This window comes from Carassius auratus, chromosome 7, assembly GCF_003368295.1.
Source record: "Carassius auratus strain Wakin chromosome 7, ASM336829v1, whole genome shotgun sequence".
NCBI lineage: Eukaryota > Metazoa > Chordata > Actinopteri > Cypriniformes > Cyprinidae > Carassius > Carassius auratus.
In genome coordinates, this window is record NC_039249.1 from 35,658,011 (window position 1) to 35,685,433 (window position 27,423).

The 27,423-nt window shown below is 35.5% G+C and overlaps 1 protein-coding gene across 1 annotated transcript in view; it reads left to right on the forward strand.

Moving 5' to 3' along the window:
• pcxb (pyruvate carboxylase b) overlaps window positions 1-27,423 on the forward strand; it is a 178,791-nt gene that overhangs the window by 67,507 nt on the left and 83,861 nt on the right. Inside the window, exon 10 of the mRNA XM_026268700.1 lies at window positions 19,305-19,487. Coding sequence (XP_026124485.1) covers window positions 19,305-19,487 — 183 coding nt within the window. The remainder of the gene's footprint in view (window positions 1-19,304; window positions 19,488-27,423) is intronic.

Consider the following 27,423-nt stretch of genomic DNA (forward strand, 5'->3'; position numbering starts at 1 on the left):
CAAAACTCCTGTTATAATGTAGATTTTGAGGGTGCATTCTTTTCATAAATTAATCTATTACTTTTCCTACATAATTTTTAACAAAAAACAATGGTGAAATAAATATTTGGGAGTCTTAGACCTTTCCAACTATGTATAGTTTGTCAAGATTAGATTAGATTTAATTGTAATATATTGAAGTAAATGGAGGCGTCCCGTATACGGGACGGGGTGACAGTTTTAACTTATGTTAAAACCAAGAATAAATAATGAAACAAGCTCGGCAAACACTAGTCACACACGTGGAGATTGCTCACTAAAAAAAGACTGATTTACAAACATGGAACATGCAGTGGGATTTACTGCTTGAACCAGTTATTTCCAATCATAACCAATCACAGCATGATGAAGGGATTGCCTCCTCTTTGTGACTTTCCTTCATTAATTTTCTATCACCCCCATGCTTTATGGGTCTTTTAAATCTCAATGGGCTCAGATGAGGCAAAAGAGATGTGGCCTCCCACTGTAACTTTTCCTGCTGGTCTTGATGTTGGTCAGTTAGTCAGTGCTAGCTAATATGATTTATATAATTTTTTATGTCATAGTGTGTAATATTTACATTGTTTTATTTTGAGCTATGAATTCTCTTCCAATTTTTTGCCTCCTCAGAGGAAACGCCTCTGATCTTCACTCTTAAAAATAAAGGTGCTTCACAATGCCATAGAAGAACCTTTTTGTCCAAATGGTTGCAAAAAGAACTTAATATCTGAAGGTTCTTCAGATTATAAAAAGCTAAGAAAGAGATAGTTCTTTAGAAAACCTTTGTCTGAATAGTTATTCTATGGCATTGCTGTAAAGAACCTTTTAAGCGCCTTTATTTTTATGAGTGTTGGTGGTACAATGGTCATAGACACAATGGGAGCAGCTGTGGGGCAGCTGTGGCCTAATGGTTAGAGAGTTGGACTTGTAACCCGATGGTTGCAGGTTCGAGTCTCAGTGCCAGCAGGACTGGTAGGTGGGGGGAGTGAATAAACTCCCTCAATACCCATGGTTGAAGTGCCCTTAAGCAAGGAACTGGACCCCCAATTGCTCCCTGGATGCTAGAGAAAATAGCGTGTGTGTTCACGGTGTGTGTGTCTGTGTTCCCTACTCACTGTTGGGTGTGTGTGCACTTGGATGGGTTAAATGCAGAGCACCAATTCCGAGTATGGGTTAACATACTTGGCAAATGTCACTATTTTCATGTCACGACTTTCAATAGATAATAATTCGATATTGTATGGCCCAGTTTTTCCCCAATGTGATTCTGTTGTTGTTGAACCCCTGACTTCTAATTTTCAAATTTTGACTTCTTGTGTAAGTACTGTAAATCAGATTTTTCCCTTTACTTTTCTAACTGAGAAATGTATAGACAAAATTTCCTTTGTGAAACAACACTATGGCACAGATTCTGTTTATTGAGCTTAACTTACATGGAACATTCCGCCACAGCTCCAGTATACAGATGCTTTTCTGAAGAAAACCAAGATGAACATTTGGGTCTCAACAGGTTCTTTAATGACATCAGTTTGCAAAATGTTTGACACATGCAGAGACAAAAGCTTGGGGGTGGGGGGAAACAAGTTAGAAAGTAAGTTAAGGAAGAATGATCAGAGATGATAAGGTATGAACAATGAGTGTGAGGGTAAAGAATGATGAAAAAGAACATTGTGAATCTCAGTGAAAGAATTGTCACAAATTGTACGAGTGGTTGCAAAGACAATAACAAGTATAGACAGCAGGTGAGGAGAAGAGACAGGCCAAATGCCCAGAGTAAATCCTTCTGAAATGAAAAAGAGAAAGCTTGGAACAACAACACAGAAAGTTAAACTCATTCAGTTAGCTTTAAAGTTTCATCATACTCTGAGGGGAGACAGAAAATTGACAGTGAAGAGAGGGGGTGGGTAGTGTGTACATGCTCTTGACTTTAAATTATAAGTCTTATTTTGGGCTATATAGATGAGGTTTTAACATATCCATACATCTAATTTTGAATCAATCGATATTAAACCGCAGGAATGCATTCTTAAATTTCATTTTAAATAATACCATTTTAAAAGCATAAAATTTATATTCAAATAAGTACATTTCAGCCAATTACTAAATTATGTCCATTTGTATATTTCCTGGGATATTTCCCAACAGTAAAGCTACAGGGAAACTGCAGTAGGTATACAGCAAAAATATTAATATTGAAGCACTTACCCAAAATTAAAAATGTTTCATTATCTACTCACCCTTAGGCTGCCCCATTCTCTGTAACTCATTCTCTGTTTTGTCTTTTGAAGTCTAACAATTGCTTTGTAGCAGACTGTAGTAGTTTTTATTAACCTTTTGTGTCACCACTGGTGGTTATTTCATATGGAATATTCAGGAATTTGTATGTGCTGCAGCAAACTTTTGTTTTAAAAACTTTTTAAAACATGCTTTTACCTTGAGTTCAGGCAGCAAAATCTGGAATGAATTAAAAGGACAAGGTCGGTGGTGAAGATGAGCAACAAAAAATAGCAGATTGGAAGAAGTTTAGAATCACAACAGTATCCTTATAAGCACAATGAAATGAAAGAAAATGGGTGAAATACTGTAATTGAAATAAACAGAGAAGAGTGAGATAGCAGCAGAGTAGGGAAAGCTTTTATATGTGACCTCCATTGATGTTGTTCAATAGAGTAAAGTATAATTGTTGCAGTTCCAGGTACCGCTATGCATTGTGTAGATCAAAGTTAACCACTAACAGCCAGTGATTTCTGTATCAGTGGTATGATATGTCATTCAAGTAATCTTTGGATTTCCAGTGAGAGGTCCAAATTTGCACCTTTTTTACACCAAAATTGTGATTTTTAATTTTGACAATTTTAACCTCATTCAGAGTTCCGTACATTGATTTTGATCTGAAAAATGAACCCATGATCTTGGCATTGGTAACCCCATGATGATTTTCAAATACATGTTTTATGTTATTTTTTCTTTGTGCTATATGCACTTATTTCAAATGGCCCTTCAATGACACTGTCTATGATATTTTCCATGTGTAAGTCCAATATGTGCAAGCCCTTTGAAGCCCTGTGTTAAGCCATTAAAAAATGCCTTATGGAAGAAATTGCTGAGTCGAACGTAGGATAGTACAAGAATGAGCAATGAAGGAGTGCATGAGGAAACAAGACAGAAAAGACAGAAAGAAAAGCAATGATGAGGTCATGCAGGGTATGTGGCACGTCTCATGAGGTTAGATCAAAGGTTTCTCTCCTCGTTAAAAAAGCCCCGGCTGACAAAGGCACGTTAATTATTCAGTGGAATCAAAAGCGGCGTCCATGAATGCCACTGATTTGCTTGCTGTGTTGAAATGCAGAGTCCAATTTATTATAGTCATGACGGACATATTAGAAAAACACCAACACAGACTCGTGCAATTAAGTAGGCCTGTACACTGTACACAGTAGAGCACTTGAGTGTAGTTATAGGCCAAAGGGCCTAGTATGAGTTACAGCTTAATCTTCTCTACATGGGGTGATTAACTGTGTTTGGTGGCTTGGGAAATGTAGGGGATAAGGGAGGACAAGAGAGAAAAGAGAGAGAGGATGGCCAGACTGGAGAGCTTGTGTAACTACAAACATTATAACGTGTGTTTAAAATATATATATATATATATATAGGTGTGTGTGTGTGTTAGGGATGCAACGATTAACCTCGAGTCGGTTGAAAATCGATTCAAATACAGGTTGAGCTGCTAAACAAATCATGATACAATTAGGGGTAGGAGTTTATATGAATCTTTGGAAAAGTTTAGATTTTTTTTTTTTTTTTTCATCTTGCCTCTGTATAATGCATATTAAAGTTCATAAGTGCTTTGATTACAGTGGAAACCAAGGAAACACTTTAATTCACTCCACCTGCTGGAGTGAATCTACAGCTTATTTAGCTCGTCTGCTGTTTCTGTTTCATGCAGATCTTTTTTTATGTATAGTTTCACAAAACTGAAGACCATTCTGTTTTTGCTTAAAAATTTGAAATTATACAATCTAATTTAGATTAAAAACTGCTCATGTTGCATGCATGCAGCATCTTTGTTTGGATCATATATAATAAAAGGAAACATTTAATTTATAATTTTGAATTGAATTTAAAATCATGAATTGAATTGAATCATGAAATCAGAATCATGAATAGAATCGAATAGAATCGTAAAATCAGAGTGAATTGTTACATCCCTAATATATATATATATATATATATATATATATATATACACACACACACACAGTATATGTATAGTATATGTATAGTATATGTATAGTATATTTATATAAACTGGAGAAGAATACCAAACATTTCTGATTATTCATTCATTATTTTTATAATATGGGAAGAGAGGGGATGGATGTAACACTGTTTGCTTTAACATCTGTATTTAATGCTATTTATATCTAACTTCGATATAATTTTCCTTACGTTTGTTACAACTGAACATATTTTAAAGTCTGCAGCTTATTCCTAAACTGTGTAAATAATGTCTTCTGTTTCAAGAATATAATTCAAAAGTTAAACTAATAAGGCCCCATCCACACTGAGACAGAGTTTACCCCAATCTTTTTTCTCGTCTCAAGAAATATCTGTGTCCACACAAAACGACAAAATGATGTAGTATACCTGCCAGACCAGCATGTGGCGCTATAATTCTGCCACAGAGTAACACATAAAACGGAGAAGAGGACATGGACTATGCTCATAAACCTTGCGCGTGATACACAAATGAACATGGAACAATACATTTATTAATCTGTGTTAATGTTATTTAATAAAAAGACAATCGTTCAGTGTTTGTTCATGTTTTTGTTGCTGTTACGTGACGTAGCAGTGTCTGACTTGGAGCGAGACGTGGGCTTATGACGTCACCGTTTCAGAAAATATATGGATTCGCTGTCCACACGAAAATGCAAAGGCGGCATTTTCAAATTAATCCACTCTGGGACCCGGTTAAAAAAAAAATATTGGTTTCACTCTTCCAAAACGCCAGATCCATGCGGACGAATCGCCTATCCAAATAAAATTTGTGCGTATTCACAGAAACGTGTCTCCGTGTGGATGGGGCCCAAGTCAAATAATATGTATTATGTTTTGTAACATGCATTAACCTGAATGACAAATGAATTAGAATCCAAAATGTTATTAGAATTTCTTGAATTTGACACAAAATCTTGAATTTTACACAAAAACATACATCTTAAACTGTCACAATCATCGCTGTTGTCCTCTATACCTGTATGACAACGTCCACATACTGTAGCAGCAGAATACAGATGTCGGTTCGGTATTTGAGACCTTAATATGGATGTGTTCACACCACTGATCTATAATAGAGAACTGGATTGCTCATGACGTCATGAAAATGAAGCCACCGCACCACCTTATTGGTATTCCCTAGTGTAAACGTTCTATAAAATTCATAGTAAAATGTATTATTTTAATGAGAAACATCACCTAACAAGTCAGCGTTTTAAATCTGAAGTATCTCTGTAAATTCTTTCAATGCAAACACCCTAGGCATGTAAACTGTTATTTTTTTTAATGTTGAGAATTTCCCCTACGTATTAAAAAGCTACGTTCATTACAGTAGGAAACATCATGAGCATGATAAACATCAGACAGACATGAACTCAACATATATAAAACAAATGACAAAGTGCTCGTTCTGAAATCTGAAGAAAGATTTTGTCACACCCTTGGACTCATTATGTTGTTTTCCATTCCCCATGTTCTCTGTGACCCAGTTTCTGTCTCCCGTGTTTGGTTAATTTGATTCCAGATGTGTCTAGTTTCTTCCATGTATTCCATGTCTCCGTTAATTAAGTTATTCCATGCACCTATCTGATCAGAATCATAATCAGAAAGAGCTTTATTGCCAAGTATGCTTACGCATACAAGGAATTTGTTTTAGTGACATAAGCTTCCAGTACACAGAGACAACAACACACAGACAAAAAAAAAAAAAAATCCTGTCTTTAAATACCCATGTCTGTTCAGTTTGTGCTTGTCGGGTCCACAAACTACATACGTGTGTCTTCCTCTGTGTTCCAGGTTGGATATACCCTTTTTTGGATTAATAAAGTCTTATTTCGTTTATCCTCGGCTCCGTGTTCCCTCCGGCAACGTATCGTGATAGAAGACCCGACCCACGAAAAAAATGAAAATTACATGTCGTCTCTCCGTTTGACAGATTTGTGCTTGGTATACATGGAAACCTTTATTCGCCTTGTACAGTTAGTGTTTATATAATTTAGTTATAGTGTTTTTATTCATACAGTAGATAACTGGAAATATTGCAACAATGATTTCATTAACAGCATTCATTTTGAAACAGGTAATGTTTTAAATGGTTGTTAAATTAATTATTAATTTAGTATACAGCATTCACATGGAAATGGTAATAAACATATTTGTGCAATCTTGGAGAGTCTGAAATAGATGTTGCTCAATCAGGACAGTAAAAATATACAAATCATAATTTATTCAGAGAAATAACTGACTATATACAGTACGGATTTAAAGACATGAAGCTTTATTTCCAAGTGCTATGTTAAGCTTTTCATTTCATTATAGAGCAATATTAACAGAGGCTATTGTATTATTCATTGTAATATATTCAAATCCTTTTTCTGATACTAATACGTTCATGTTTAATAATTCCTGAATAATTATGTTCATAAAGAAATATGGTATATTTTTGTGTTGGATCAGTTACCTGTGTCTTAAGTGTGCAGCAGACACACCCACCTAAATGATTTAAATATATCGCTTATCCTTCCCAAAAAAGACCATAAACATTGCAGATAACATCTGAAGTACAAATGAATTTACATACACATAACATAAACCAATCCTGTTTGACTGATTCGCTTTAAATTGGGTGATTTTGGGTCAGCGGTTTGCATGTGACTCAATGGTGCTCTCTGCCGATAGGAATTAGTAAGATGGTGGATCGAACACTTCCGGTGTCTTCACTGCCCGTTGGCAGTTTAGAACGTGATGAGTGATGCAATCATATATAGATCAGTAGTTCACACACTATTTGGTTAATTACTTAAGTGAGAACCAAATTCTATAAATGAACCCAACTCAAATGGATTTTTTTTCATTTCAAATGAAATATGACATTACAGCTTTATTTACTTGAAGGGAACCTATTATGTCCCTTTTTACAAGATGTAATCTAAATCCCAGGTTTCCCCAGAATGTCAAAATAAATTTCAAAATAAATAAATGTCAGCCCAAAATACCCCACAGCTCATTTATTATATCATTTAGAAAATGCCCATTTTGAGTGGGAGCAGAAACACACTGTTTTCTGAGAGAACTGCTTGTTCTGAGACACTTCTTATGATTTATGAAGATTAAATTTTTTTTTTTAATCATTTTAGGCTGGTTGTGTACACTCACTGCCAACACATTTGATGTTCAAACAACATACAAAAAAGTTAATTTTGCATAATAGGTGCCCTCTTTAGTAAGAAGCAAATTCTATAAATGAACACAACTCACATGACATTTCAAATGTGGTATGACTTTAGTATTACTTTAGTCAGTGTTACTATGGTTACAGGAGATCGTCACTTAAGACACTATTGTAAGCTGCCATGTGAACAGGACATTTTGAAACATACCTGTAAGTAAATGCAGTTGTCAATCCCAAACTCTGACACGGTGAACATAGCCTATGACAGCAGAGATAAATCATATAATGGAATCAATTACTTTTCCCTGCATTTGACTCACAGGAGCTCCTCTATTTTGACTCCCCTTGGTTGTGGCCACTAATTCTCAAGCATCTCATCGCTAAGCGCGGCCACATCCCAGTCGCTGTCACTCGTGTTTCCTGTAATTTGCCAACTCTCATGGAAAATGAAAGACTTCTGGTCGCTTTGTCCCTGCAAATCCCGTTCTGTGTGGATGTTCCTTAATAAAGTCTTTTGAAAGTAGGTAGGAAGGTGGAAGAGGAGAGGGAGAGGAGGGACATGATGGCAAAGATGAGGTGAAAAGGATAATACAAAGGGTTTAGGACGATAAAAAATGTACCTGAAGAGGCTGGTGAGAAAAGGTTGAAAGTTGAAAATGGAGCAGGAGGGTAAGAGCGAGCTATCAGTAGTAGAGAGATGTAATGAATGTCTAAAAAGAAGAGAGAGACCCTTGACTTCATCCCACTCTTCCTCTCTCGCTCTGTCATGTATTTTTAACTGCTTGGGGGCATTTGTAGCAGTGGTTCAACTTGTCAAGCCCGTAAAGTACTTAAACTTTGACTGCATGGAATGGAAGAGACAGAGGAGGAACAGGAGAAAAAGAGAGTAGGAACGAGATGGAGAGAAGAGGAGGTTATGGTAATAGAGATGCTCACATGGAGTGAAAGATAAAGGAAGGCTGGGGTAGGAGAGGAGGGATGGAGGGAGTAGCGGAGGTGTAGTGACCTAGTTTAGGAACAGAGGGATGGTGTGTTTAATGGGAAAAAATGGAGCGATGTAGGGAGGGGTGCTTTGGCAGGCTGCCATCTTGGATTGTCTGGTTTCCGTGGAGACGGAGCATGAGAAGAGCACACTCGTCCAAAGAGATGCGCACACACTCGTCCTCCACTTACTCATACGCTCACACCTCGACTTACCATCCTGTTCTCTCTCTCGCTCTCAATCCAATGTGTTCAGGAACGCCTAATCAGCACGAATCTTAAAATCACATGATTCCTGATATCGCAGTCATTTAGTGCTTAGCAGTCACTTTTAGTGATATAAAGTAGGGTTTGGTTGTTTCTCATTTACATAATAATCTAGGCAGATGAATAAACACGATAACAGTGCTTTTTTGTTTTCTTTTGTTGCTGTTGGCAAAAAGCCATGGATCTTGCTCAAAATGAATTATTCTTTCGCAGTTCTGCATTTTTAACAGCTGCAAAATTTCTGAATGCAAATTTGTGGCTCAGACAGGACGTGTTGCCTTAAAACAGCAGTGTGGGATGCAATGTAAAGGGATGTCAAATGTAAAAGGATTTCAATTGGCTCATTTTGAAATGCCAATAAACATCACCTTGTTTTGTTTTTTTTTTTCTTCAAAATGTCTAAGACCTTGTGGAGATAATGGTTAAAAATGTTGTAGGCCTGTTTTGGAGCTGTGCAATTAATGGCATGCAATTATCATGCGCATCTCGTCAGTAAAGCCAGTCCTGTAATTAGTAGTAATCTCCATCACCTGCATTCAGATTGAGCGGCATTCACTGCACAGAGCCGTAGTTCACTGACAATTAGGCAGTATTGCATTCATAATCGCAGATGAATCACATTCGATTTCAACTGCAATAATGCCTAGCTTGTCAGTGATCTATGGCTCTGTGCAGTGAATGCCGCTCATTCTGAAAGCAGGTGATGGTGATTTACTACTAATCACAAGAACGGCTTTACTGACGAGATGCACATGACAATTGCATATGATTTATTGCACAGCCCTAGCCTGTATACATTAAAGACTGTACAGTAGTTGTTGGTGGGTGATCTAGCAAGGGTTCAGTTTGTATCACCAATTGGGAATATGAAAACTTTAAATCTTTAATTCAACATCTTGGTGACACCACCTATACTTCCAATGTAGTAAATCACTTTTGGAAACTTCTAGATTTTCCATTAACTGTGGAAACGCATCATCAAATCTGTAAGCAGGGTCAGTTGGAGAAGTTTGGTACTCCAGAGACACCAAAGAGAGCTAAGAAGGTAAATTAATGACATTTAAATAAATGCCCTACTTTATATTAACTGGCCTTAATTACTATGCACTTTACATTTAAATAAATCATTTGGTATGAGTTTATTGCATACATACATGTTTTTACATTGTACTTATATATATATATATATATATATATATATATATATATATATATATATATATATATAAAAAGTCCTAGTTACATTTATTATTACACTGTTGACCTATCCCACACACCTTCAGTCTAACCCATACCACCAAACCTGTCCCTAACTTTACCCATATCCCACCTCAAAGGCAGCCGAAGTGTTTTGCAATACAGTATGAACACAGTATGTTGCACTTATTTTTTTTTATGTAAGTGCATAGTAGTTCAGGCCAACTAATATAAAGTGGGACTAGATAAATAATAGATAAATAAATAAAGGTGTATAAATGAACAGAAAGATTAATAGCAAGTATGTAGAAAATAGGTATGGTGGTGTATTTCCATTTCATGCCAAATTTAATCCATTTAGATTACTTTTCATGTTCTTTCATGTCTCTAAACACATTTATTCAACTCCATTTAGTTGATTTTGTATTCTTAAAAGATGTTTTCGTATAATTGCATTCAATACCAAAACAACTAATTCTACAATTTTATTTATTGCATTGTTGTTATTCAGCTCTAGTATTTAGGATTCGCTGAAGCTTGAGTGAGTTCACACGCACACACATCGTCTCATGCCCATGCTCGCAGATATCACACATATGATTGCAGAATTCGCTCCTGCAGGCTGAAAGCTTCAGACATGCATGATTAGATCCCTGAGGTGCCTATCTGCATGACCATGTAAATTACACCGCCTATTTTACAATTGCTTGCAAAGTGTGCATGAGCAGGTTTGCATCATAATTTTGTCATATCTCTTCTGCATTCAACTTTTTCACCTGTCTGTGCAAGCTCGAGAACAGCTTCAGTGTAATGTATCTATTTAACAGTACTTGTTTCCATCTTGAATGCAGATGGAATGCCAGAGAGAGATTACCGTATTGATGATGCAATTGAAGATCAAGGCAATTTTCCCCTCTGTTCAAGAACCACTTACAAGTAGCATTTTCTGGCAAACACAGCATGTATTACATGGTATTTGAACCCATACAACAAATAGAGCAGTAATGCCTCTCTAATTATTCTATTTCTCTCTTTCACTTTTTCTTTCCTTCCCATTTTCTTATTGTTACAGTATTTTACAATAATCCGTGATGGCGGACTTTCAGGGTCCCCGTGGTGCACAGTATATTCTGAAGGAAAGAGAGAGCAGGAGTGCTTAAGTGAATCATTAGCCAGGACCATTAGAGTCAGTTGAGAGCCTCTCTTTTATGCATGTGACCCTAATTGAAAGAGCAAAAGGGAGTATATGTAATATTTTTTCAAAGATCATGCCTTCCTACATTAGCACCATTTTCTTCTATTAGCTCGTCAACACACAAGCAGTTAAATGCCAGATGTAACTGTGATCTATTTCTTTTTGTTGTTTTGTTTCATTTTTTTTTTCATCCTTTTTAGAGGTTCATGCAGTGGTGCTGTTGGACCCCTGATGTGTTTGTTCTGATGTTCATCTTCCATTATTTTTCTGCTTTAAAACAGTTTGGGCCTCAGAGACCAGAAGTCAAAGCCTCCAAACTTGACCATCGCTACTCACACACTCTTCTGATTTTAGACGATGTTATTTAAAGCAATTTTTTTTGCACAGTTCAGGAATTACAAAAAATGGCCCTTTCCAGCAAATTCAATTCACTCAGCAGCTGTATTTGCAATGTTTCACCTTTTTCCTCTACTTAAATGAGCAACTACCAATGTCTCAAAATACACTTGCCAAGCTCGCATTTAAATATTTAATATTTTAAATCAGAAATAAAATCTGACATTAACTTTCAATGTTTATTGAAGGGGTTGAGGGGTTGCTTATTGCCTCGTTTATTTAAAAGGAGGGATTATGTCTGCCATTGCATATTGCACATTCAGCTTCAAAGTAATATGAGTGAACATTGTTATATATTGTGTATGTATGTATGTATATATATATATATATATATATATATATATATATATATATATATATATATCTATATATATATATATATATATATTAGTCTTTTGCTAGAATTTTTCAGGATTTCCTTAATCAAATGGTCGTATGGATTTCCACCCAGAAAAAAAAAAATAATAATAAACGTTTTTCCCAGCCCTTTTCCACCCCCTGTGGGTGCTAGTTTACAAAGCAAAAGCAGAGAAGAAAAATGTCAGAAAATAGGAGAGGTGAAGTTTTTAAATAATAAAAATTTTGGTGCATGAGTGTCTACAAGAGGAGGTAAAACCTTCCTATTTTGTAGGAATTTAATTGAATGAACTACTGCAACATTTGTTAATATCTCAAGTAAACATATGGGCTAGAATACCCAGAATGTTCTGAGCTAAATATATCGATAAAAATATTTTCCATGTCTTCATTTTTTCCTCCTTTTTTTAATATTTTCTGGGCAGTGTTAAGGTTACAGTAACTCCTTTTGTCTGTTTTGACTCCTGTCAACAGAATCGGAGGATGCTCATGGACACATTTCATCATTTCCAGGGATAGAGACCACTAGTTAGAAAAAATCCTCAAAACTTTAAAACTGTGATAAAGGAAATTGCCATTTAACCCCACAGCACCTCTATTCACAACATCCACAGTATCTATTTTTACACAGTGGTTATTGTGGTAATATTGTCCCACTTGCCATTCTGCATGGGTCCCTGTGATTACTGCTTACGGCTACAGTTTTTTTAATTGGAGTTGCTTGAACAGTCTTTTCAATTAGTGTGTATGTATGTAGGCAAAACAGTGTCAGTATCGTGCTCTGGTGAGCTTGCAGGTAGTGCAAAGGGAGAGAGTTTCTCTGCCAACACATTGAAAGAGAAATAACAGCTAATTAGACATTTAACATTTCGACCAAGTGTATATACTGGGGTTGCAAAGAAAAACAAGACTGATATTCAGAAACCAGATTTTCATATTTAAATGGTGGTGCCTGTCCATCCAAAACCTATATAATGGAGTTTCAGAGTCTAACTATGCATTGGCTATGCAATGTTCCTGCGGGTTACCAGGTATTTACTTACTACCAAAAAGTAGCAGTACTAATATGTGCATTAGCAACCACAACTAAATATATAGTACAAGTCCCATTTCAAACGTTTGGTGAATAGCCTAGTAGTCAATGTCAAGGATCTTAAATTGCACATGACTTGAATTGCTCTTATACCCTCTAAAGTACTATTCTAAAGTATATATATGATAGTGGGCATGAAACTTGTCAATTGTGTAATTGTATTAATCTGATCAATGGTGTTTTTTAAAGAGCTCTGAAATTAATTTGTTTTTGAAATGTGCTTTCAGACAAGTATGTGTGTTTGTTGGTGCTTTGTGAAGATGTAATTGACATTAAACGAGTAGAAGACAGTTAGAAATTAGATATGGCATCCTCTGAGGACAAAGAGAAGAGAAAAGTTTGAACACTAAATGAATGACAGGAAATTTTAATGATGTGGAGGATTGTGTGGGTAGAGGGGTGGAAGGAGAGCATAGAAAGAGAGAGCTGAAACCTGCTGGGTAGCTGTAATGTAATAATGAATGTAACAGGCTCCATACAACTCATATGAAAGTATATTTCTCTATAATGGTCAGTTTCCCTGCTCTCGCTGAGCTGCTTTTGATTATGAAGGAAGCAGCTCTTGAGAAGCGGCTCCTGTGGATTTCAGACATCACTAATTGGCTTAAGGGCATCTGGGTACCTGGATCTTGGCTGATCAATACAGACTAATCATTAAACCTTGATGATACCCTGAATAATTTGTGATTGGAGATAGACCCCCACTTGTCTGCTGTCATTTATTGATTAAATTTTTTTACTTTCGTTTTCTACACAAAGAACAAATAAATGTTTTTAGTGTTAGGGTATGAAATCTGTGATTAGAGTAGACGAACGCTGTCAGTTGATTATCAGTGCATTATCAGTCGATTATCAGTTAATTCAGCCTTTTTAATAGTTGGATTTAGCTTTTTTGCTTTTTTCGGATAACACTTGCAGTGGAAAATTTCTGTATTATGCATAAAGGCCAGAGGGGTACTGAAAGTCATACATTTAGTTTTGTCAATGTACACCCAACTCACTTTTTTTTTTTTTTTTTTTGCGTAGCATGCAATGACAATACAGAGTTTTAATATAAATTATGTATGTTTGCATGCACTAATTTTTTGTCAATACAAATAAATCCAATCGGGATTCAGACTCTGACGTTCTGTTTAAATGAACCTTAAACTTTGCAATCCAATCACCTTTTTCGTTTACATCTGAATTTGTGTTTTTAACCCTCTGGAGTCTAAGGGTATTTTTGGGGCCTTGAGAAGTTTTGTCATGCCCTGATATTTGTGCTTTTTTCAGTTTCTTATAAATATCTAAATGGGTAAAGTCTAATATCACTGTAATCAGCACAAACTGGGCTATAATAATATGTGAAATGCATGCATGTACATGATTGTATTTTTGAGAAAAAAAATGTTATGCATGGTTAGTGAAAAACTAAAAATGTTAAATCACTTGAATAAGGCAATAAAACACATACATAAAATTGGTTGCCGGAAAAGTTGAGAACTGGAGCTTGTAGCCTAGAATTTTTCTTTCTGAATGATGTGAAAATCATCTTGTTTACTCACTCACAGAAAACAATATATTGATTTAAATTTTCTAAAACACTTTTTGTTGGTAAAAGTCATATGCGAGTAGGCGTCAACTACCATGAATATCATTGTGATTTACACCTGAGAAGACAAAGGCCTGCATAATGAGCTGCATAATGAGCCTCTCATTCAACTGTGCCACTCTGAGGGCAAATTTTTTGGCATCCTTTCTCTAGTCACACAATCCTTCAGAAATCCTTTTAACAATCTTATTTTCTACCAAATAAACCCCATTTATTATCATTATTATTATTAATGTTGAAAAGAGCTGATAATATTTTTCAGGTTTTTTTTAGGGGGAATAAATCGAAAGAACTGCATTGTTTTTACAGTTGTTAGAGTTATCTCTATTTGTCACATTTATATTATTTACATCAAGCTTTTGAATGGTATAGTATTGTATATTGTTATTGAGACTTCATAATGTTTCACTTGATTATACATTTAGTCAGGAATTATAGTTTGGAAAAAGTATTTGGAAAAAGTCTAACTAGTAAAATGTTTACACGTTATGTGAACACTAGTACAAATAAATAAAAAGAGACTTACTCATGTTTATGATCTCTGCTGAATAAAGCGCTTCATTCTTTTTTCTGAGGAAATCCATTTCTCAAATCCTCAACCACATCACATCTTTTTGGGGTGAATTATGTCTTATTCCTCTCATTGCGAAGCAAACAGTAAAATAAAATAAAAACTTGAAGAACAGTCTCGCTGCTTTTTCTTCTGTGTGGGTGTATTCAAGCCGCGCGCTTCAGTTTGAATCTGAATAGCGTTCAGCACGGGGGCGTGGTCACATTAGATATAATGAGCGGAGATATGAAAAATAGACATCGCGTTGTTTTCATATGGATTACTTTATCTCAGAATATCTGTTTTCGACAGCACTTGTTTAGTTTAAAAGTAGACATTCCAGGCTTTCTATAGATATCTCTCTCATGTCTCTTCGTTGAGTATTCACGGAGTTACAGTTCATTTTAATGAAATGTTTGTACATGACGATCAGCGGAGATAAAGACTGTAGACAGCGCACCTTGTTTGTTATCTTTATTTTATAAGTGCACAAAGGTTTTTTGTTATTATGTCTGTATCCAAAAAAAAACTAGACCCTTTACAGATTCGATAGATGTATTGCTCTTATCTGTACGATTAAAACTGAGAGTGTAATTTAAGTTCTTTTCAGGGTTATCAGGTGAAAATGACTCAAAACGCATATATGCGTTAATCGACTCGAAAGGGTTAAACAAAGCCATCTCTGTACGTTTATGAGAAGTAAAACGTATCTAAACGGAGATCTTATAAAAGTGCTAAAAGTTAGTTGCATTCAAGTGCTTACGTGTTTATTTATTTTTCTTATTGATCATATTACTTCAGGTATAAAGCTATTTTGTCCTCAGTGTCAGTGTTGGCTACAGTTGGCTTTGTAGAACTGTGCTGTTTTCTGACAGTTTTCATATCAAGGCGAGGTATCTCCTGGAGGGCTACCTTCCTGCAGAGTTTAGTGCCAACCCTAATTAAACACACCTGAACCAGCTAATCAAGACCTCCAGCATCTCTAGGAACTTCTTGGCAGGTGTGTTGCAGCTAAACACGACAGCAGTGGCCCTCTAGGAATGGTATTTGACACGCCTGCATTCATGTTTCCAAGAATGATGCTGTTTCATGTTTGTTGATATTTGTAGATAAGGTTAAATTGTTGTTAAATATCCCATTTTAATTTGATTGTTCAGTTTGCTTAAAGGGGTCATATTATGCAATATAAATATGAGTGTTACAAGCTCTTGGTGCATAAATAAGATCTGTAAAGTTGCAGAGACTAAAATCTCAAATCCAAAGAGAGTCTTTAAAAAAAGTTAATGCCTTCCTAAAATGGCTCGTTCTAGCACGCCCCCACATGTCTATGTCACTGTGTGGGAAGATTTGCATAATGCCGCACAAATGTTCATCCAAAGAAAGAACACTTATCTTTTATTCTCATTGTTGCCGCCTCCACCATGTTGTGGAGAAGCTGTGTGTTTTGTTGTGAAACTAAGCTACTTTGTTTGGTCTTCTGAAAGAGGACACAACTAGTGGTTAAGTTGTAATTACAACACTTTTCCAGAACACTTCTATAAAGTGGGGCAGTTCCAACTTTGCAAAGACAGTCTGGCACATCTGACTCACAACCTGTTAGTACGTTTACATATTTAAAGAATTTGCTACCGATTATTCAAACGTGAGTTAGAGCAATGTTTGCAATGGGTTTTAATGGTTTTGTCTCATCAGTCACAGTTTGGTAAGGGGCGTAACATTTCTATTGTAACAGCCAATCACAATGCACTGGTTAGATTGCCAATCAGGGCACACCTCACTTTTCAGACCAATTTTTTGAGCTTTGTAAAAAATGACGAAAAGGCGGGGCATAGAGGAGAAACAGTAATGTAGCCTACATTATGTGGAAAATAATATTTAACCTTAAACCGCATGAACACATTGCATCACACCAAATCCACAAATAATGTTTTTTTTAGTAACGTCATATGACCCCTGTAATTTGAAATTACAAAATCTCCTCATTAAAAATAAAAAAAAAAACAGTATAACAATTGATTTTGGAAAGATTCTTGTATTTAAAAAATAATAATAATTTAAAAGAGACTGGTTGTGATACAATTTACCCATTTAGGCAGCTTAGTAAATAAGTATTTGTTGAATAATGACAATTGCACTCATTCTTTTCCAGAGGTTCTTACCAGTGTTACCAAAATTACACAGTACAGAGAGAAATAGTTCTAGGGCCCTATCATACACCTGGCGCAAGGCACAGCACAAGTATTTTTGCTAGTTTCAGCCCGATGCAGTTCTCATTTCCCTTCCTGCGCCATGTTGTTTAAATAGCAAATGCATTTGCATCCATTTGTGCGCTCATGGGCGGCTGGTCTGAAAGCGAGGTGTGTTCTGGCGTGTTGATATTTTGAAGAAATGAAAATAGACTGTGCTATAGACCAACTCAAACCTGGTCTAAAGTTTGGCGCAATATTTTTTCTTTGTTATTTAAATATAAAAAAAATTAAAGGATTACAATGCAAAAGAATATTATTGTGTAGGCTATATAAATATAAAAATGTCTAGATGTCATAACGGATAGTCATTGCATGTATCAAAATTAGGTTACCTATTTGCTCTTTTGCCAATTATGCTGTGTAAATAGCAAATTACACGAGCGCAACTGGCTCTTAAAGGGAATAGGAGATGAGACTCTGATTAGTTTACTGCACTTTAAGCCCAAAAAACACCCATTACTCATTAAGAGAATAGGGAAAACCCATTTAGACCATGCGACCAGGCTCGCCGACCATTTTCCCATCGTTAAACTAGCAAAAGTGGATTCAGACACAGCCTGAGTTCACCTGTGATGTGCACTTAAGACCATGCGTTTAGATCCTTAAAAAAGGGCCCCTAATGTCTAATATTGTTAAAAGGATTTAACACTGTTTAACAATTTCGGTAGGCACTGGTGTTAATGTATTGTTAATTTTGACAGACCTACATCGGACAAAATTTAATCCTTATATAAATTATAACTTATTCTAAAAACAATTTAAAATCAACATAATATTTTGATTACTTTCAGCTATAGGTTCCAGTGGCAATATACTGAAACAAACAGCAAACAAAAAATAAAATTCAGACATGTCTGAGCACCAGTCAGCATTACATTAAAAGCAGTGTTTGAATAACCATTCCTGCACCCTGTGACATTTCTTTTTTCTTTATTTATTCACAAATGTTTGTCTGATAAGAGTGCTTTATATGAGGAGAGAATGACCTCAGCAAGAACTGGCATAGTTGGTTATGTAATGCGATTATTTTTTACTAATATGTGCCACAGCAGGCTGATTGCAGCATAAATAATGCAGGCATGCCGAGACTCACAACACTCTACAGCACACAGCACTGCACTGAAGAACATACCCATGAAATGAAAAATGAAAACATTAAAGCTTTATTAAAGTGTTGCTTTAATTGTAGCTGAAGCAGTTTATGTCTGTGTGTGTGGTTAGGCTTTAGAGCTATTGTGACCAGTAGAGTCCTGAGAGAGGCCGATTTGACTGGCTTAGTCTTTGCAGTTTCTTCAGAGTGGCTGCACGAGCTCTGATAACAACACAGCTATTTCACGATTCACGACTCAATGACGACAACGATGACGTGCGTTTCATGTTTTTTCTGATGCTTTCACTTCCCCTAATGTCCACAAATTTATGAATTTTATAACATTAAAACCCTTTGTCATGTAATATTGATGTTGTATTGTATCATGTTTATTTACATACAATGATACATACTGTAGATTACTTTTTATTGTTTTTTTAGATAATATACACTGTCTGGTTGCTACATGTAAAAATCATCTATTTATGTGACAAATATTAAATCTAATCTTCTTGTAATAAAGCATACACTGTATGAGCGACACATAGAGGAAGCATAAAGTTTCCAACTTGACCGCTCCATTTTTGCCACCTTCCCCAGCTGTTGTTAGTCTTGTTGATCAGTAAAACAAGACACAGCCAAGTCAAACACCTAATACAGTAAATGATGTGTCATATACATAAGCTTAAATAATGATTCTTATCAATTAATATAACACAAGAAGACAAAACACAGCACCTCATGAAACCTAAAATATTCCCTGTATCCTTTGTGTCAGCACTCTACCTGTATTGTTATACTCACACTCATCCTCATTCTAGTAGTATTTCTCCTGATTTAAACCTTTCTTCCTCTCCCATCATTCAACAGGTGTTTCGCAGTGGAGAGGGCATGGGCATTCGTCTGGATAGTGCGTCTGCGTTTCAGGGGGCCATCATCTCCCCTCACTATGACTCACTGCTGGTTAAAGTCATAGCCAGTGGCAAAGACCTCCCCACCGCTGCAACCAAAATGCACAGAGCGCTCACCGAGTTCAGAGTTCGTGGTGTTAAGGTAGGTGTAAAACCGATCCTTTAGGAATTGGCTGCTTTAATGGCACCTTAAAGCGTGATAAACAAGGTTGGTTGGTTATTACCTGTTTTAATGCTGTAAAAACATTCATTCAAATGTATATGTGTCTGAATGACAATGCTGATGTATAGCTTTCTCCAGGAACTGTAGAGCTCCTTGGTCATATTTAAGGCCATACACTGAAACGTTGGAAGGGAGTTTTCACGCAAATTTTTTTATCTTATGTATTTTGTGTTGAATTTAGTGATTTATGTTTACCTGTGTCAACTGTGAACACATTAAGGCTTTGAGGCTCCTTGACTTCTAAAACTTTCTGCATCTTTTGTATCTGACGAGCCCTTTGACAGTGTCGCTGTTTCAAAAATCCACAGAAGCTCAAGGGATCAGAGATTCCTAAGACATAAAGGCACCTTTTTATAGAGATCTGAGACTGTTACAACCAACAGTAGTCAAGTACATACAGCTATAACAGAGAGAAGGGACTTCTTTGAGAAACTGTTGACTAATAATCAGCCTGAAGGACAAAAAATAAGGTACTAGACAATAGGCTTGCATGTCCAAGCCGAAAGAAAAATGCTGCTTATGGTTATAGAACCACAGTCAGTCAGAGCATATTTGATGTGTAGTATGCAACCATGTGGAACAAGATTTGGGTGTCTTTTAAGTTGCTGTCAGTATGTTGATATTATTTAAAACAAGGGCTTGGTGACTCAATTTATTAGTCACTGTTGTTGTTATTGCAATCATGCCAGTTTCTCACATGCCCCAAAGCATTTTGTGTAATAGCCTAATCTCTCAGTCGGCTGTCCTATTTTAGGGTTATGAATCTCTTGAAATGATCAAGATTAGCCCACTAATGAATACTGTCATTCAGGCTTTTTTGTGTTTGTATTTTTTATGTGGATGACTCAGTGGATTTTGGTGGTCAAACTTGCCATATTTTTGGATCCCCATAAGTGTCTTGTGTCATTAAACTAGTCATACCATACTGGCAGAGCAGAGATGGTTTCATCTGCCAATCAGACACTGTCCAATTAGCCAGAATGAGTTCTTCTGCCTGCAATATTTCACCACTGGAATCTCTCCTTACACTCGTTATCTTCATAGACGAGATGTCTGAACACCAGATCACACTGACCTGAAAGCTATTGGAGCAAGTGTAGTTTGAGCAAGTGTAGTATGTGTGCATGAAGTGGGGAGTAAATGGACATAAGGAGGAGAAGAGAAAGGGGTGGGGGTGCTAGAGGTGGCAGAACAGCCAAAAGACCAACATTGGGAGAGATGGTAACTGTAAATGACGTGCGAGTTGGTATTGCCCATAGCAACTGTCACCAACAAGCATGTCTTTTAAGAAGAGGCACTGGTTGCAGTGTTTTTGCATTTGGGAGAGAAAGACCCGTCGATGCCAAAGCTGAAAACCACCTCCAAGCAATGCAGTGAGCACAGAGCTTTAACGGTCACTGCACACTGCTCAAAACAAAAATGATTTGTTTGTATGTTGCAGAGTGTTTAAATATATATGTACTGTAGGTCGTCCCATTAGTCATTAAGCATTCCGAATGATTACAAAAGCATGCAAATGTTTTAAAATGTATTTGATGTTCTTTTGAACTTTTATAGAACAAATACTTTGATACAAAATTATTATTCCTTTTATATACTTTCACAAACAATTTTGTATTTCAAATAAAATGGGTAACAATTCTTTAATATGTAATAATAAAGCACTTATAAATACTTTTAAAAATCTTTTTAAAAAAAGATTTTTAAGTTTATAGTTTATAGTCATAGTTGTTTTTTTTGTTTGTTTTTTTTTTACCTACAGGGACCAGTTTGACTTGAGTTATTAAACAGTTTAAATAAATAATTATTTATATAGTCAATTGATGCACATTTATGCTTAATGTATTTCGAAACATTTTAGGAACACTCACTCTTAATGCAATTCATCTCTCATAAAAGTAGGTGTAAAGAAACCTAACTAATGGCAGTTTAGTATTTTCCATTACTTAATCTTAAGTGAGGACTATAGTAAGTTACAGTTAACAGGTTGTTAATGATTGGATTAAAAGCATTATTTACTGTAACTCATTACATATAAGCTAATTAAACAATAATAATGTATTCATTGCTGTGACAATGAATGAAGAATTAACTATTAGTATATTGCCTTTTAATGTAATAACAATGTAAAGATTACAACTGTATACAAATTACTATAGTTTGCTAATTATAAGTACTTTGTTACTGTAAAATTATTGGTTTTACTGACAACAAAATGTATCAGTGGTGTGTGTGTGTGCGTGCGTGCGTGCGTGTGTGTGTGTGTGTGTGTGCGTGTGAATTGTCACTAACTGTGGAAGCATGTTTCCAACAAAAGAGAAAAAAGGTAGCTGTTTAAAATAAGAAATTAAGAATGAGATATGAAATGATAATTGCAAGATGTAAAGTGATATTTACAAGAAAGTTGCAATTGTGAGATATAAAGTCACAAATTCAAGAGTTAAAGGGATAGTTAGTAAAAAATATGAAAATCTTTCATCATTTACTCATGGTTATATTGTTAAAAATGTATATTTTTTTAAAGAAAGGAGTTTTGAAATAAGATATTATAAAGAACGTTGGTAACTACTTTTGATCATCATTGACTTCAACTGTTTGAACAAAAAAGACAATTCACAAAGTATTATTTATATTCCACAGATTAAAAATAAATAAATAAATAAATCTTGAGTAAACGATTAAACTAAATTTTCATTTTCAAATCTAACTGTCAATTTTAAAGATGCAGTTGCTGGAAATTAACTCATATGCATCATATGGAAATGCAAAAAAAAAGCACAACACTCCTTCACCCAACATTCAAGGTGTTCACTCTTTCCAGAAGTCATCCTTTGATTGGCTTCTTTTTGGTTGTCTCTGCAAATTACACTGGGATATAGAAGAAAGTGTTTTAACACTAAAAAACGAAAACACTTCACCTTGAAAGTATGAAAATATTACTTGATAAATCATCACATTTTGTGCAAAAATTCACTTTGCGAATGTGCCACATTGAATGTGATCTGATCAACTGTGCCTTTAGGGTTTTCTGTACAAATGAAAGTTGCTGAAGTCTTCTTTAGATGTACCTACAAAAGTGCAAATTTGAAAAAGATGTGTCTCTTCTCTAGGAGAGGAGATATGGAGAGCATGTGAAAGACTGAGGAAAAGAGAAGGATGTGCTGAAGTAGCAGTCTAATATACTTGAAACGGTTTCTGTGCTGAGAGCTTGTCTGTATGTGGCATTTCTTGCTTTGAGCTATTTCTTGCTTGGTTTTGATGCGACTTGTTTGTTTGCAGGCGTATTTTCAGAGATGATGCTATGGTTGAAAATTGATTGCAAGGACAATGAGATGAGTGCAGGAGAGAAAGAGGAATAACATAATAAGGGAAAGAGTGGGGAAGCTTTTGGTGAAGTGGATCTGTGAAGAAAGGCCATTCAGGAAGCAATAAATCAAAGCCAGGTGGGCTTCTGATGTACCTCACACCTCAGTCTCAATCTGTCTTTACTTTGTCTTGTTTCTATTTTTCTTAGCATGTTTTCCATCTTTACATCTAATCATCTTTTTCAACCATTATCTGCCTTTCATTGCTATCTGGAGACACTTTATGACCAGGCAACTGAAATCAGTGAACTTTGGAGATAGAGTAAGATCAGACTGCAGTGTATAACAATAACACAGGCTCATGGAAAGTTAGGCAGCCTTATCTGTGCTTGAAGTGCTTATCTGTGCTGAGAAAATGAACTGGAGAATAACATTCACATGTAATAGATCAGTAGGATCACTTGAGCTTAAAGGGTTAGTTTCCCCAGAAATGAAAATTCTGTCATTATTCCCCAGAGTATGTGAGCTGAGCAGAGCAACAGCAGTTCCCTCTCCTGCTAAAAGTGCTCTGTGATCACTCTGTTGCAGCTCCACTCCAGGTTTTGCACTTATTGCAAATATTTTAAGCTTGTGATGGAGCAGTATAGGAGTGATCTTGGAGCGAATGAGAACACCAACATGCCGAATCTGCTACAGGCTAAATCGTGCCCACTCTGGAGCGCACGCATGTTCTGTCATTGACTTACCCTCATGTTGTTCCAGACAGTGGTTGTGACACTAGGCGTGTTTCCATTACCATTCAAATTGCGCAAATTGAGCTTGCGAATTGAAAATACGCATAATGGAAACGTGTCAATTTCACAGAAACGTATTTCCCATATCTCGCAAAAATGTTTTTAACAGTCACATGAGGTGGTTTTTCAGTCACTGTGAAAAAGGAATAATTTGCAAAACTCTAACGGAAAATCTTTTTTTGTTTTTCTTCACATTTACAGATCACATGGCATATGTAAAAAGTCATTTTATCATTCTTAAATGTACAATGAACACTACATATGTAGCCGTTCTCCAGTATAAGGGGCTTTCCCTAATATTAATGCTTAAACAGTTTACACTGCACACGTCTGCGGTGCAGTGTGGCTCTGATACGGCCACTGAAGCTGATTGCGGCCACGGTAGTCAATGTTTGTGTTCATTCCTGCCACGCCATGCACATTTCTGAAGTGGCTCTCTGTGCTGCTTCTGTAAAGATACACGCATACACCTCCTATGAATAAATATAGCCGAAATCTGTCAAAATCCCACCAAAATTCATTTGATTTGTCCAATTTTGTTGTGAATTCTGAATTAATGGGTGGGCTAGTACATGCTAACATATAACGGTAAGTAGAACATATTGCTAAATGCGAGTTTAGAAAAGTAGCACAGTGCAATGTCTTGACTTGTTAGCATTTTTCTTGTCTACAGGAAGAAAAAAAAAATATTTTGAAATATTATTATTATGTAAAATAACTTTTTCTGTTTTAATATACATTAAAATCTAATTTATTCCTGTTTTATTCAGCTGAATTTTCAGCATCATTACTCCAGTCTTCAGTGTCATATGATCCTTCATCCTAATATACTGATTATTATCAGTGCTGGAAACTGTTGTGCTGCTTAATATTGTTTTTTGTTTTGTTTTTTAGAACCTGGGATACTTTTTTTCAGGATTATTTAATGAATAAACCGTTTAAAATAAGAGCATTTATTTAAAATAGAATAACAATATATTTTTTAACAATATACACTACAGTTTCAAAAGTTGGGGTCATTAATTGTTCTTTCTTTCTTTTTTTTTTAATTAAAAAATATTCAGGATATTCATGTTAAATTGTTAAGAAGTGATAGCAAATATTTATATTGTTAGAAAATATTTACACTTTGAATAAATGCTGTTATTGTTTACATTTTTATTCATCAAAGAAACCTGAAAAAATGTATTGTGTATATATATTTGTAAACAAAATCATAAATCAGCATATCAGAATGATTTCTTAGGGATCATGTGACACTTTATACTTGAGTAATGACTGGATAAAGTAATGATGGAAATTCAGGTTTGCATCACATAAATAAATTATATTTTAAAGGATATTAATATAAAAAAACATTTTGCAAGATTACTGTTTTTTTTTTTTTTTTTTTTTTTTTTTTTTTGATCAACTAAATGCAGCCATAAAGAGACTTCTTTAAAAAAAATCAAGTCTAATTGATTCCGAACTTTTAACTGGTAGTGTATATAAAAAAATAAAAAAAATAAAAAACTATTCTGTCATAAAAACACAAGCTAGTCTTAAATTAATCATAACTTGGAAATCTTTCTTTGCCTCTCATCTTCATTTCCATCAGTCTTTGGGATTTGACTTGATCTTCAGCTGATTCTTCATGCATTTAATTGGCTTATGTGCTGCTTTCCTTTAATTGGCTCTTAGGTAAAGTTGGTCCATGTTCAGTTGTTTGTGTGTAGTTTGAGTATTGCGGTTTGTTGTGTATAGTAGACTTTGAGATTAATCATTAATCAGAATTGTTGCAGTGACGGAAAGATCAGACAGAAAGATCGTTAAGGAATACATGTATCATTCATATCAAAAGAGAGCAAGGAGAAAAGTGGGAGAAAGAAGGAAATTGAGAGATGACAGTAGGAGGAACAGGCACAATAAGATGGAAAAAGCCTTTGAAGAGGAATAGAGAGGGAGAGAGTTGTTTTTTATTGAAGATACAGTAACATTGAGAGTATGAGTAATGGTCTTACACTCCGAACAGCTGTTTCCTAAAGAATCACATCAGAAGTATACAGCCCGAATCTCACACATAATGCACACTCAAACGGATCAGAGTTAGAGCTGAAGTGTGTCATTTTTCTTCTATTCCAGCTTAATATGCAGAGACAACTGTAAGTAAGCCATTTATAGGCTGATTCCTCTAAAATAAAGTGTAAACACTGTGGCTCTGTGACTGTTAAACCAATGGTACACAGTACTTGTTTGGTGACCGTAGATGTGCAGAAATTACAGATAAACATCCACCTCAAGGGTTTTTTTCACTCAAATAAATTAAATCTGTCATTATTTACCCACCCTTATGCCTTAATATAACTTGTTTAACTTTTTTCTTCTGAACTCACACTCAAAGGTATTTTGAAGAATTTTAGTAACACTTTTAGTGACCTTTGACTTCCATTGTAAGCCGTTGAGACATTTTGCAAAAAAATTGCACAGAAAATGAAAGTCACACATTCATTTTTATAGTAACTATCCCTTTAAGACGACATAATTTCTATGAAATTGTGTTGAAATTAAATCTTAATTTGACCCATTAATAAGTATTTAAAAAATTGCTAAAGGTGATGTTCGCATTTTAGAAATATGTGTGTTTGTTTACCTAGTTACATGCATATGAGCGGAACACCTTCCAGTAAAGCGCTCTGTCACACACATGCACACATATATGCACATGTTGAAGGGGAGGAGTAAACGGAGCTTTGAAGCTTAATGGGGATTTTGCGGTTGGGAATTGCTGTGACCGCCTTTGAAAGCAGCAACAAAAAGTCAAGATTGAGAGGGAGAGGACTGAGTGGGTAGATGGATAAGGATGAGTTGAAATCCAAAAAGAGGGATATAAAATGTTTTTTTTGTAGGTTTGAGCTTTTATGCTGTGATCTGAGGGGTTTCGCTGTACTGGGCTGGATGAGTGTATCAGGGGGAATCTGGACAGCGGTGGCATTTCAAACCTCCAACATCAAAGAGTGTAGGCATCTATCTATTCCTGCGATACTTGACACACAAACTCATACTAAAGCCAAAGTGCTAAGCATATGGATCGGGCCTTGAATCTTTGGCTCACTGCATGTTATTTTGTGTATCGCACCACTACCTACAAAAAAAAAAGAATACAGTATATATAAATAAACAGGAACATAAACCATGTTGGTGGTGCTGGTGGAAAATGTTGTATTTATTAATATTTCCGTATAGTTATTCATGTTTTTTCTTCTGTGAAAGTTTCTCAGATACATCAGACTTAGGTAGGATGATCTCATAGCTAATCAAAATTCTTTTTTTCATCTGAATCCTTGAGTTCTCCTGAATCTCTTGGCTATGTGGTTTTCCATTTTTGTCCAATTTATGCAAATATGTCTTCCGACAGTATATGATTGAAATAGCTATAAAATCTTATGATTGTGTACATTTATTCTATAAATGCTTCATTCATATAGGACTGGGAATATACCACTTTACTGGTGACTGTATGTTTTAATGTTTTGTTTTGAACACATTCTTCCGGACTTATGTCTAGTAGACACTCTGGATATATATGTCAAATATAAATAAATGAATAGGGTTAAAAAGCTAACTTTGCTCTTAATCCAGAGTGTATCTGAATCTAGAGGTCTTGTTCATGTTTGAAATTTTATGTTTGCCTGCTTTGCTTCATGAGAATTACTTGCTCCCAGATGCTTTCATGTACAGGTGACAAACTCAAAGGCACACGTTTAGACTCAATCCAAT